The sequence below is a fragment of the Jaculus jaculus genome, chromosome 10, assembly GCF_020740685.1.
Source record: "Jaculus jaculus isolate mJacJac1 chromosome 10, mJacJac1.mat.Y.cur, whole genome shotgun sequence".
In the NCBI taxonomy this organism is placed as follows: domain Eukaryota; kingdom Metazoa; phylum Chordata; class Mammalia; order Rodentia; family Dipodidae; genus Jaculus; species Jaculus jaculus.
In genome coordinates, this window is record NC_059111.1 from 15,265,001 (window position 1) to 15,278,763 (window position 13,763).

Genomic DNA, 13,763 nt, shown 5'->3' on the forward strand with positions numbered 1-13,763 from the left:
ATAGATATATTGCAACAAACAAAAAATAAATGTACTAAGCCAATAATCCTTAACAGGATTTTTTCTTTTCCTTTTATGTCTTTTTTTTTAAAGGCAGTTACAAATGGCTACACATTTGGAATCTTCTTAATGTAAATGAGACTGGCTGTGATTTAAGATTGGTTCAGTTATAGTTAATTATTTATTTGCCTTTCAGTTCTCCACATTATTCCTTTTTTAAAAAAGCTTTAATTGACAGCTTCTATAAGTATAGACAACCTCATTTCCCTCTCCCAAATCCACCCTCCATTGAATTCCTTCTTCTAATCCTTTCCAATTAGTCTTTTCTATTTCAATGTCCGCATGTTTTCCTTCTATTAAGCAGACCTTGTGTAGGTAGCATCAGCCACTGAGGTCATGAATGTGAGGCCAGTTTGGTCTGAAAGACAGTATTGTAAGCAGTCCTCCCCTTTCTTTGGTTCTTACATTCCTTTTGCTCTGCCACCTCTTCTGCAATGGTCCTTGCCTTAGAGGGCATGATGGAGATGTCTCACTCAGTGCTGTACGCTCCACTGTCACGCTCAACCCTGTGGTGAGTTTTGAATCACTCCAGTGGTCACTGCTATCTGAAAAGAGAACCAAATGTGAGAGTAGCATTAATGCATGGTTGTAACTAAACATGAGTGGTTAGAGGGCAGTTTACACATAATACATGCACTTAACCAACAACAGCAGTCGCTACTCCCCAGGGCTTATGATATACCTCCATGGCCCTAGGCTTAGGATTTTAGTACTAGGCATGCATTTCCGTGGAGTGGGTCTTCAGTCCAATCAGAGTGGTTGGTTTCCCTCATAACAAACATCTCCAAGTTATTTAATGAGCTGGTAGAATTAAAAACCTTTTTTTTTTTTTTTTTTCCAAAATAGGGTTTCTCTCTAGCGCTGGCTGACCTGGAATTCACTATGTAGTCTCAAGCTGGCCTCGAACTCATAGTAATCCACCTACCTCTGCCTCCCAAGGAAGTATTAGAGAATAGGTACTGCAAGCACTTGAAAAATTTATTAAACTATGTGTACTCAGTAATAAAGATAGGAGTAGAAACATTATTTTTAATATTAAAAAATGTTTTTATTTATTTGAAAGAGCTAGTGAGACAGAGTGGGTGAGTCTGGGTGCACAAACTCCAGATGCCATCACCACTTTATCCATCCAGCTTCACGTGGGTACTTGAAGTCAAACCTTGGCGGTCAGGCTTTGTAGGCAAGCATCTAGCTGCTGAGCCATCTCTCCAGCACAAAGCAATAGAAACTTTTAAAAACAAGATTTTTTAAACTTTTTTTTTTTTTTTTGACAAAGAACGAGGGATTGAGAGAGAGAGAATGGAATGGGTGCGCCAGAGCCTCCAGCCACTGCAAAGGAACTCCAGATGCATGTGCCCCCTTGTGCATCTGGCTAACGTGGATCGAACGTGGGTCCTTTGTCTTTGCGGGTAAACACCTTAACCACTAAGCCATCCCTCCAGCCCAAGATTTCTTTATATATATTTCATCCCCCTAAACAAAAAATTAAAAAATGAAGTAAGAACATAGATTGTGAAAGCAAGACATTATGTGTGATACTTTATTATACAAAAGAAAGGAGCACTAATAGTGTGTACTATTTTTTTTAATTTCAATTTATTTATTTATTTATTTTTTGAGGTAGGGTCAGGCTGATCTGGAAGTTACTATGTAGTTTCAGGGTGGCCTTGAACTCGCAGCCATACTCCTACCTGTGCCTCCTGAGTGCTGGGATTAAAAGGCGTGCATCACCATACCCAGCTGTGTTTACTGTTTTAAAAAAAGAATTTAGATTAAAACAAGAAAAATAAAAACAAATGAAACAAAGACAAAAGATAAAAATGTTTTGGAGGGTTTTGGGGGCAGAGTCTCAGTTCAGCATAAGCTCGCCTCAATCTTGTAGCAATCCTTTGTCTCAGACTCTGAGGGGCTGGCATTATAGGAGTGAGCCACTACACCCAGCTTTAGTTTTAGGTGAAGGATAGAATGTGGTAAAACAAAACTTCTATGTAATCAGTAGCTTGAATAACACCCAAGCGATCCTGCTCAGTCTTCTGTAGTATGAAAAAGTTAGAAATACCTTTTCTCTCTGTGCTTTTCTTTATTGTGTACACTTTAATGATGTGTCTTGAGGATGTCCTTCCTGTATCAATACATAGTAACCATGTTCATTTTTTGGGGGGTATGTTCTATTACACGGATCAGTATTTAGGCAGTTATTAGTAGTTATTGTGCACATGACATTAATGGAAGCTATATTACTAATGTGTGTGATACAAATAAAGCCTAGGAAACATGAGTCAATGCACACAGGTACAGCACTCCAGAATAGGAAGACTAAAGGTGTGAAAATAGAAGCTCTCAAAGTAAGATACATGTTTATTACAATTCTACTTGATATGTCATTGGACAATCATAATAGTAGGAAATTTTTCTAGGTGACCCTATGTTTTAGACCTTGTTGAAGAACTGAAAACACAATGGATGTAGAGCAGCCTAATATATTAAAACAAAATGATGCTATAACAATCAAAAATACTATATTAGACAACAGGCTAAGACCATCGGAAGCTGGGTATGGTGGCTCTCCTTGTAATCCCAGCATTAAAGAGGAAGATTTCAGGTTTGATTAAGCCAGCCTGGGATGCAGAGTGACTCCATTTGGGAAAAGGGGGGAAGGCTGAAGGGATGGCTTAGTAGTTAAGGCACTTGCCTGAGTTTGATTCCCCATTACCCACGTAAAGCCAGATGCACAAAGTGGCACATGCTTCTGGAGTTCGTTTGCATCGGTTGGAGGTCCTGGCTATGCCCATTCACTCTTTTTCTCTCTTTGCTTACAAATAAATAAAACTATGAAAAATTACTTAAAAACCGAAAAACCTGACTTAACAGGATGTATGCTCAAACACTTTTGTCTGTAGGGAAGGAAGGATTACTTAACAAATGGTGTTCCTGGTCTTACATGGTGGTGCACACCTGAAGACAAGAGGCAGGAGGATTGCCCTGAGTTCAAGCCAGCCTCTTTGACAAGTTTGAGGCCAACCACCAAGATCCTATCTCAAAACAAATTTAAATATATTAACATAGATAAGTTATTTGGATTAATAGAAATTTATATTTTTTAAATATTGCATATTAAAATATGATTAGGTGGAGAAAACAAAGAATTTACAAAGGAAGCCAGGCGTGGTAGCATATCCCAGGCTGAGGTAGGATGGCCCTGAGTTCAAGGCCAGCCTGGGTTTACAGAGTGAGCTCTAGGTTAGCCTAGGCTAGAGTAAATCTGTGGAGGTGGTTGATAACATGTGCTACCTAAAATTTTTAACGTGCATGCCATTGAATTGCAGTCAAAATGGGGGAAAACAGCAGACTGGAAACAATAAGGTTGTCAACACTTCTACTTAGGAAACTTTGATTCAAGCTTATCAGTAGGCATAGAACAAAATTAGATAATTAAAAAGTAGGAAGTCCATTGAAAACAAACATGGACAAATTTTGAATGCAAATTAAATTAAATTGCTAAAGAGTTACCATGACCCACCCATGAAGTTAGCAAGAACTCGTATGCTGGCCAGAGTAAGGGGCAGCAACTAGATTGTTTATTGGCTTATGTATAAAACACTGACTTGAGATTCTTGTGTTATTATTCATAAAAATCATTCATCGGCCATGAAACCCCACAGCTCAGTATTGATTTAAGGAAAATAAATAGGACTGGAGGGATAATTTAGTGGTTAAGGCACTTGCCTGAAAAGCCAAAGGACCCAGGTTCAGTTCCCCAAGACCCATGTAAGCCAGCTTGCTGCACATGGTGCTGCATGCACCTGGAGGTCGTTTGCAGTGGCTAGAGGCCCTGGTGTGCCCATTCTCTCTTTCAAATAAAAGTTTTTTTTTAAAGAAAATAAACAACCTCCTCCTTTTCCATAAACAAACTTATAAACTCAGATATGTTCACAGAGTTGTCTCAAATAATGAGAAATGAGAAGCATTTAAATGCTTGTGGGGAATTAATTAAAACTTTATTATGCCCCCTGCTGGAATGACATGCAACAATTAAGATGGCAGAAGATCCTACAAGAGAAAATGAGAGAAGATTCTAAAAACAAACTTCCTTGGCTGGGAATGGCTCAGTGCAACACTCTTGTAGAGCATATTCCAGGCTCAGGGTTGATTCCCCAAAACTATGGGGCGAAGGAAGAAGAAACTATGAAATGGTTTATACAAATTTAGCATGATAGTGACTGGAAGGTAATTCTTTAAATAGATTTTATTCGTTTGTTTATTTATTTATTTGGGGAAGAGAAAGAGGCAGAGAGAGGCATGCCAGGGCCTACAGCCACTACACATGAATTCCACATGCATGAACCCCCTTGTGCATCTGGCTTAAGTAGGTCCTGGAGAATCAAACTGGGATCCTTTGGTTTGGCAGGCAAATGCCTTAACCGCTAAGCCATCTCTCCAGCCCTGGAAGGTATTTCTTAAAACTGAAGCAGTCTTGATGAGGTGATGATACCAAATTATTTTCCTATTTTCTGTGATCCACTGCAGAGTTAGACTGTGCTGGTAGAGGAAGAGCGTGCAGGCAGGAGAGCTGGTAGACCTGTGCTACAAAAGCATGGGCTTTGAAAAGGGAAGTCTGCAGATCTGAGTGCCAGTTCCCACTTTCTACGTAGGAGTGTGTGCTACTTTGAACCTCACTTTCACTGTCTGGAAGAGGGCTTACGTCTTTTCTTCATGATACCTGGGTGGTTGGCAGTATTACATAGAACTGTTAACAAGCACCACATCTCAAGAATAAATCAAGCAATGATGAATCTCTGGCCAGCCACCAAGGTTCATTTCTTACTTCGGCCTGTGGGCTCTGTGTTGTCAAGGCAGGGGTGGAAGAAAGTTGATAAAACCTCCGAACGGCTCTTAAAGATCTGCTAGAAGTGGGACACACTGCCATTCATATTTCACCGAAAGGCGGGAAGTTGTTAACTACACAGGCAGGCAGTGCCGTCCTCCCATGGGGGTGGGCATGCACCGAGGAGCAGTGTGTGCTTTGCACACATATAGTACATGCTGTGGGAAGGTGCGTCCAGGTGCAGCTAAAGAAGAAGATGCAGGTTGTGACGTCGCACTTGAGATGGGGGGGGGGGATTGATGGGGAGAACGACTGTCTGGGTCGTGAGGGCGGGCCAGAGCTTTGTGGCACCAGTGCATGGAAGTGAGAGGAACACATATTTGGATTCCGTATAGGCACATAAGGAGGAAAGGGAGCAGAAAAGGAAATTACTTAAAATATGCTTCTTTACTGGCATTCCTTAAAGTATGAGACGAGGGAAGGCAGAGAATATGGTGCCTCATTCAGTGTGAGGGAACCAGATTCAGATTGAGGGCAGAGTCACGTGGTCACAGCGTGGAGGCCAGGTCTGTGTGTTTCTTTTTTAACTACATTTTGCTCTTCTCTGTTGGGTTATGAGCTTTGTCACAGAGCTGCTCATCACCTCTTCTACCTGTCCTAGGTTGAACAGAGAATGCACGGAAAAATTGAAGGGAGAGATTCTGGGTCATTAGCTGCAAACTGATTTGATCCCTTGCACTTGGAGTAAAATGCTTGAGCATATATCATACGTGGAAAGTATTGAGCCTGGCATGGCGTCACACACCTATGATTCCAGCGCTGAGCAGGCTGAGGCCAAAGAATCTTGAATTTCAGATCAGCCTGTGCTACATGATGAGATCCTGGGATACATATAATTTTATATTGTTTTTATAAATCAGTTTTTTTTTTTTTCTTTTAGTTTTTTGAGGCAGGGCTCACTCTCTATAGCACAGGCTGACCTGGAACCTGCTCCATAGTTGCAGGCTGGCCTCAAATTTATAGCAATACTACTTCAGCCTCCTGAGTGCCACCAGACTCAGCCTATAAATTAGATTTTCAGAAATGTTTTATTTACTTTTCCTTAGTCACTGAGCCATCTCTCCAGTCCCATAAATTAGATTTTATCTGATAAAACTTTTATCACAATAGATGCCCTTTCCTGTCTCCCTATGGTTTGTTTCAGTTTCGCTGAATTGCATACCACCAACATTGTACATTACTGTTTTGCATTGTTTCATTCAGGTTAAAATTTTTATGATTCGATTTGGCCTGAATTTTTCTGAAAGAGCTAATGATAGCTTAATTCACTCTCAGAAAGGTTTTTTTTTTTTTTGTGCATTTCTTCATTCATTCACCTTTCCAGTACTGTGGATTGAACTTGAGGCCTGGTCTGTCCCTAGCCCCAGAACAGTTTTTAAATTGACTCTCAAAAACCCAAAATCTGAAGCCAGGTGTGGTGGCGCACACCTTTAATCCCAGCACTCGGGAGGCAGAGGTAGGAGGATCACCGTGAGTTTGAGGCCACCCTGAATAAAACTACATAGTGAATTCCAGGTCAGCCTGGGCTAGAGTGAAGCCCTACCTCAAAAAGCTGCACCAACAACAACCAAAAACAAAACAAAAAAATTCTGTGAAGCCTAAGGACCCAGGTTCAGTTTCCCAGTACCTGTGTAAGCCAGATGCACAAAGTAGCACATGATTTTAGAGTTCATTCGCAGTGGCTGGAAGCCCCGACTTGCCCATTTCTCTGCCTTTCTTCTCTCCTCTCCCCCAGCCAATAAATAAATAATTTAAAAAGAACAATAAAGTACAGGTCCTCACCAGCATTTGTAGCAGCAATGACGTCTAAAACCACATGCTATAAAATTTGGCCAGTCATTGTGGCACACACCTCTAATCCCTGAATGAGAGGCAGAGGTAGGAGGATCACCATGAATTCCAAGGCCGCCCTGAGACTACATAATGAATTTAGGTCAGCGTGGACTAGAGTGAGACCCTACCTTGAGAAACAAACAAAAATTCCAAAAAGTGGGCTGGAGAGATGGCTTAGCGGTTAAGCGCTTGCCTGTGAAGCCTAAGGACCCTGGTTCGAGGCTCGGTTCCCCAGGTCCCACGTTAGCCAGATGCACAAGGGGGCGCACGCGTCTGGAGTTCGTTTGCAGAGGCTGGAAGCCCTGGCGCGCCCATTCTCTCTCTCTCCCTCTATCTGTCTTTGTCTCTGTGTCTGCCACTCTCAAATAAATAAATTAAAAAAAAAATTCCAAAAAGTGTTGGCAAACCCATGAGCATTACAGTGTATAGGAGATTTGAGCAGTAAACCTGATCTTTCTGTGTGTCACAGGAAACAATCTCGTTATTTTAGTTGTAATCTTGTCTTTCTAAATCTGTTATTTTAGCACTATTTGAATGGAGCCAAAGATTCAAATTAGGCTGAGCCTGCTGGACTAAAATCTCTCTAGAGAAGGATCCTCTGAGAAACAAAGGATTCACGTTGCTGACAGAGGGAAACGTTGGCTTTTCTACATTCTGGTCCTTCATGGTTATTGTCAGGTTGTCACTTCTCAATTAAGTAATTTCTTTTTTTTTCTGGTTAGCAACTGTTCCTTAGTGACTATAAAACAGAAATGCAAATCTAGCCTTTAAAAGACACTCCTGTTCAGAGACACAGCTTTAGACCAGTGCTGTTCTGTTTTCCCAGTGATACTGTGACTGACCCACTGCGTTCTCATGGTAGTGGAAGGAAGTACTGCTCACAGGAAGCAGCAAACACAGGTTGAGCCAGAGATTGAACTTGCCACACTGGCTGCTTTTTCAGCACATGTCAGAAGTGGTCCACAGGCCAAGAGTTCCTTGGTAATAACTCTTAATATTAAATCCTTTCGTTGTAGAAAATTCCCTTAGAAAAGTCCTAGTCGGTAGTTTTAGCTGCTATTGCTTTTTTTCTTTTTTTTTGGGGGGGGGGTGTGAGGTTCGAGGTAGAGTCTGGCTCTTGCCCAGGCTGACCTGGAATTCACTATGGAGTCTCAGGGTGTCCTCGAACTCATGTAGATCCTCCTACCTCTGCCTCCCAAGTGCTGGGATAAAATGCAAGCACCACCATGCCTCCCCCCCACCTTTCATTTTTTTTTTTGTTTTTCAAGGTAGGGTTTCACTCTAGTCTAGGCTGACCTGGAATTCACTCTTGTCATTCTCAGGGTGGCCTCGAATTCACAGTGATCCTCCTACCTTTGCCTCCTGAGTGCTGGGATTAAAGGCGTGCGCCACCACACCTGCAGCCCCCTTCATTTTTGAGACAGGGTCTCATGTAGTCCAGGCTGCAAACTCGCCTTGTAGTTGTGTAGCTTAGGATGACCTGGTACTTCTCATCCTCTTACCTCCAGCTCCTCAGTGCTGGGATCAAACCCAGGAGCTCTGCATGCCCAGCAAGCTCTGAGCCAGCTGCCACGTCCCTAGGCTATTTCTTAAATTAGTGTCTTTGTTTATTCATTCTAACATCCTTCAGTGTTTCTTTGAGCCTAGCATTCAGGAAACACCATGGTCTCTCTCTCTCTCTCTGCTGAGAGCATAGGTTAGGAATGCCTTCTCTAGACCGACCTTGCTTGCATACTTGTGCTCTTTTCTTTTTCTCCACCTTCTTCTTTGTCTCTGTACCTTATTGAAATGAAGTCATCCAAGAGTGGGAAAAACTATATATGATACTGTATAAAACGCTGAATGTGGTTGCGGGCACCTAACCCTAACAGCACTCAAAGTGGACACAGGCTATCACTAGTTTGAGGATAGCCTGGGCATCATAGTAAGACCCTGTTTCAAAACAAACAAGCTAGGAGGGAATAAAACTTTTGTTATGTCTGTTACGTAAAACAGATGCCAGGCTGGTGAGATAGTTCAGTGGTAAAGGCATTTGCTTACAAACCCTGGTGTCCCAGGTTCGATTCCCCAATAGCCATGTGAAGCCAGATGCACAAAGTAGCACATATGTCTGGAGTTGGATTGCAATAGCAAAAGGCCCTGTCATGCTCATAGTCCTTTACTCTCTGTCTCAAATAAATAAATTATATATAATTATAATAAATAATATATCTTGTTTTAACCCAGGTGCCATTGCAGCTGTGTGGCTGTCAAGGTGTGGTTATGTTTGCTGCTTGGCTCAGAAACCATGCCTAACTAAATAAGTTTGTGCAGTTGTATTTTAAATAATGTACCAGTGTGCTGTTGTAGAAATGTGCTTTTTGGATTCAAATATTTATATGAGTTTTTTTATATTTAGGCTTTCTTTGCTAATGTATTGTCTGAATTTGAATTCTTATGTGTTATTTCTGGGCATGAACATTTCCATACTTTTATGTTTTGAAGTAGGTTCTAACTCTGTCCCAAACTGACATGTAACTCATTCTGTGGTCCCAGGCTGGCCTTGAACTAACAGCAGTCTTCCTGCCTCTGCCTCAGAGTGTTGAGATTAAAGGCGTGCACCATCACGGCTCTATGCCTTTTATTTGTATTTTGTATGTAGCATATTTCTTCATTTTCAGTGCGTTAATAACTCCAGCATAAATCCCAACTAATTAGGAATGTCTTTGCTGCTGTCTTTTGTGTTGATGAGGGTAATTAAAAAGGCAATTCTGTGTTCTTCAGCGTCCGACAGCAGCCAGCGCTTTCGGGAGACCTGCTTTGCCTTTGCCTTGACGCCGCAGCAGGTGCAGCAGATCAGCAGCTCCATGTAAGCTGTCCCTGTCCCTCCTCGCCCGTGGTCAGCCGGCACTGTATATAAGAAGGTAGTGGGGACGTGATGGCTCAGAGTTAGAGCAGCCGAGCACATTGCACCTGTCCTGGGTTCTGTCTCCAACATCTGCCTATCCTCCCCCTTGCTCCCGAACACCTATGAGTGAGTGAGTGTTAGTGTCGTGCAGATACTAGTATTGAAAATCCTCCTATTCAGTGTGTATTTCCCTTAAGAATATGAACATATAAGAATATGGCATTTCTGGAGTGATGGTATCTTTTTCATATACATATTTAAAAGTAATTACAGGGGCTAGAGAAATGGCTGAGTGGTTAAAGGCATTGTGTGTGTAAAAATAATTGTAATTTTTACTCTGTTTTAGGGATATTTCTGGGACCAAATGTGACTTCACAGTGCAGGTCCAATTAAGGTATAGTCTTGACTATATTATATATCCTAAATTTGAAACATGTTTACTAGAGGTTAATTTAAAGAACTCTCTGGTTTTCAGTGATTGTATTAAAAATATGGGTTTAGGTATTTGGAAAAGAAAACATAATGTTTGGGAGTCTTACTTTTATCCTTTTTATAATTTTTCCATGTTACCTCAGTTGGTTGAGAAGGTCCAGCTAATGTATGTTTGATACGCTGGTCAGTTCTGTGGAAATGTAGCTTCCATGGAGGAAAATGCGCTTAACAAGGAAGTGGCACTTACGCCTACAAGTTCTTTGATTTACACATACCAAATATGTTCTGGTGTGCCCTCTATTTTACATTGTTATTTTAAATATGCCCTAATTGAGAACCCACGTGAGACAGTTTTTGAAGTCTTCAAGGATGACCAGAGCATAGGTTCATAGTTGCCCCTTTCAGCTTCTTAGTTCTTCCATTTCTTGTTGAGGTATTTCAGAAATCTTCTGCTTGTTTATATTAGATAGATAGATATCTATATCTATTTATATATGATAAAAATAATTTCATAGGTCTCTTGTTTTTATAGCAGTGAGTTATTGTCACCCTTTTTGCCATTATATTTGCTGTTAATGTCATCACTTCTCCATTACTTCCTATCCCCAATGTATACCTGAGGGCCATTTCACTTTGACAGAAACAGGAGGTAGCTGTGGAATTACTGCAGCAGTTTAGCATAGACTCATTTTGTGCAGTTATGACTTGGTTTTCATTCTCCTGACTGAAAATGGCACCATGTACAGTCACTTTGTATATACATAAGTTGTCATTGAATTTTCTCTAATAGGTCTGTGTGTATTTTGTTGTAACGAGTGATAAAAAGACTATTATCAACAGGTATCTTGTGCATTTATGGCATACCTAAATTTTTCTACATCTTCAGGCTAACTACAAATCAACAGTGTTCCCCCCACACACGCATGTAAGTGGACATGTGTGATTCAAACCCATGTTCAAGGTCAACTGTATTTTAAGCCTGTTTACATGTTTATTATGTGAAAAACCCTGTTGATAGTTAATAGATCATCTTTCAAGTTATTGAATAAAATATTAGAAGTTATACTTTAATAAAGAAACTTAACCTTGACCTTCATTGTTTAGGTTTTGTTTGTCAGAAACCAGTTGTCCACAAGAAGATCACTTCCCACCCAATCTTTGTGTGAAAGTGAACACAAAACCTTGCAGCCTTCCAGTAAGTCCTAAAAGTTTTTTTTAAAAAAAAAAACAATGCATTGCCCGCATAACCATCAAATAAAGTCATTATAACTGTTGTTAGTCATACTTTTTACATTGGGAAAAGATTTTTTGTTTTGGATGTGTATTCATGTGACTTGGTAAAATATTTTCACCAGTTACGTAGAGTTAGCAGTTATGACATGAACCATGGAGAGAAAGTCTAGCATTTGAATTGGTTGTGGTTAGGTTTAGTATTTTACTAGCTTTTAGGGTGAAGTAGTTCAACAAGATCTCAACTACAGTCATGTGACTCTATAAGCCTGTGGGAGAGAGACAGTGCTGTGCCTAACACAGGGTGAGGGTGGGAATGCGGTTTAGAAATTCTCCTTATATTCCTGCCTTAGCTGTTTGTGAGTTCATCTAGATTCCTAGATATAGGAGATTTAAAAAAAAAAAATTTCTCCTGCAAGCAGTTTTCTCAGGGTGATTGCAGTGAGACTGTTCAGAGAGACGGTGGCACAGGTAGCTCATGACTGTGTGCATCTCTACTTTGAAAGGAAAACTGTTGTGTATCTGGTATGATCTGTAGAATTGTTAGAATTTTCTGTCTTTCTTTTTTTTTTCTTTTCTTTTTTTTTTAGGGTTACCTTCCACCTACTAAAAATGGTGTGGAACCAAAGCGACCCAGTCGACCAATTAACATCACCTCACTTGTCAGATTGTCCACAACAGTACCAAATACCATTGTTGTTTCTTGGACTGCAGAAATTGGAAGAGTAAGTAAGCTTTTGTATCTGTTATTTCCCTGTCAGAAGGAAGGGTTAATCACCATGGCTACCTGAGCTTATATATAAATTACAAGGATGTTTGTTGCACAGTGAATTTCAGTGTGTTACCACTGGAAACATTGGATCATGCAGCAGCCAGTGTTTAAGATTCTGATTCTGTCAAAACTTCTTCTATGTCCTTACACATTTTCTGTAGTATATAAGTGTTTGCATCAAATGCTGACATTCGTATTTCTTAATTTAACCTTCTTCCTATTATTGAACACTTATTTGATTTGCTGATTGATCTAGTTACAGTTTGAAAGAACATTTTGCATGCTGTCCTGGTAGCTGTAGCTTTGCATACATACATGGTAATTTTCTTATGGTAATTCTCAAGCAGGATTGTTGAGCCAAAGTGCATACAGAATCTTAAGAAATTTTGTGTGCATTGACAAACTGCTTTCCCAAAAGATGTATAAATGTGTTCCTTGGTTTCCAATGTTTTATTTGCATGTCTGTAAGCACTATTACCTTTTTAATTTAATTTAATTTTTAAATTTTTTTTATTTTAGAGAGAGACAGAAAGAGAGGGAGAGAGAATTGGCAGACCAGGGCCTGAAATCAAACTCTAGATGCTAGCACCACCTAGTGGTTATGTGCAACCTTGCGCTTGCCTCACCTTTGTGTGTCTGGCTTACACGGGATCTGGAGAGTTGAACATGGATTCTTAGGCTTCGCAGGCAAGCGCCTTAATCTCTAAGCCATCTCTCCAACCCTGTTACCTTTTTAAAAATACCATTTTAAAAACTAAATAATGTTACCACTTAGTACTTCTTAGTGTTTCAAACTACTTATATTGTAAACTTGTATGCATGGCCATTTTCTGCTGTTGAGTTCTCTTTTTAAATTAATTAATTTATTTATGAGAGAAAGAGAATGAATGGGTGCATCAGAACCTCTAGCCACTGCAAAGGAACTCCAGGTACATGTACCACCATTTATATCTGGCTTATGTGGGTACTGGGGAATTAAACCTGGGTCCTTAGGTTTCTCAGGCAAGCACCTTAACCACCAAGCCATCTTTCCAGCCCTCTGTTGTTGCTTTCTTACTGTATTGAGTTTAGTCTGTCAACCCTGCTCAAGCTGATATAAGCTTAGACTTCTAGACTTAAGTTTTTATGTTTTTCCTTTAAATATTTAGTCCATCTTAATTTTTAAAAATATTTTTATTTATTTATTTATTTGACAGGGAAAGAGGGAGAGAGGGGAGAGAGAGAGAGAATGAGAATGGGCATGCCAGGGTCTCCAGCCACTGCAGACGAACTCCAAACATGTGCGCCCCCTTGTGCATCTGGCTTACGTGTGTCCTGGGGAATTGAACCTGGGTCCTTTGGCTTTGCAGGCAAATGCCTTAACCACTAAGCAATCCCTCCAGCCCATAGTCCATCTTATGTGTTGTACAAAATAATTACTTTCACTTAAAAAAATTTTTATGTATGTGAGGGGTTGGTTCGAGTATGGGTGTGCTAGGGCCTCTTGCTGCTGCAAACAAACTTTAGCTTGTTATGCCAGATTGTGCACCCAGCTTGATGAGGGTACTGGGAAGGCAAATGCAAGCCAGCGGGCTCCTACTTTTAATTCCTAATTTCTAACACCACTAAATAAATGCTGAGTTGGAAGTCGACATTGTTTTATAGATCATGATCATGTTTCTGAA

General features: G+C 40.4%; 1 protein-coding gene across 2 annotated transcripts in view; it reads left to right on the forward strand.

Moving 5' to 3' along the window:
- Pias1 (protein inhibitor of activated STAT 1) overlaps positions 1-13,763 on the forward strand; it is a 128,104-nt gene that overhangs the window by 72,939 nt on the left and 41,402 nt on the right. For both annotated transcript variants that reach the window (XM_004662569.3, XM_045160321.1), the window contains exons 3-6: positions 9,542-9,626; positions 10,012-10,059; positions 11,202-11,292; positions 11,918-12,052. In XM_004662569.3, the coding sequence (XP_004662626.1) occupies positions 9,542-9,626; positions 10,012-10,059; positions 11,202-11,292; positions 11,918-12,052 (359 nt within the window). The remainder of the gene's footprint in view (positions 1-9,541; positions 9,627-10,011; positions 10,060-11,201; positions 11,293-11,917; positions 12,053-13,763) is intronic.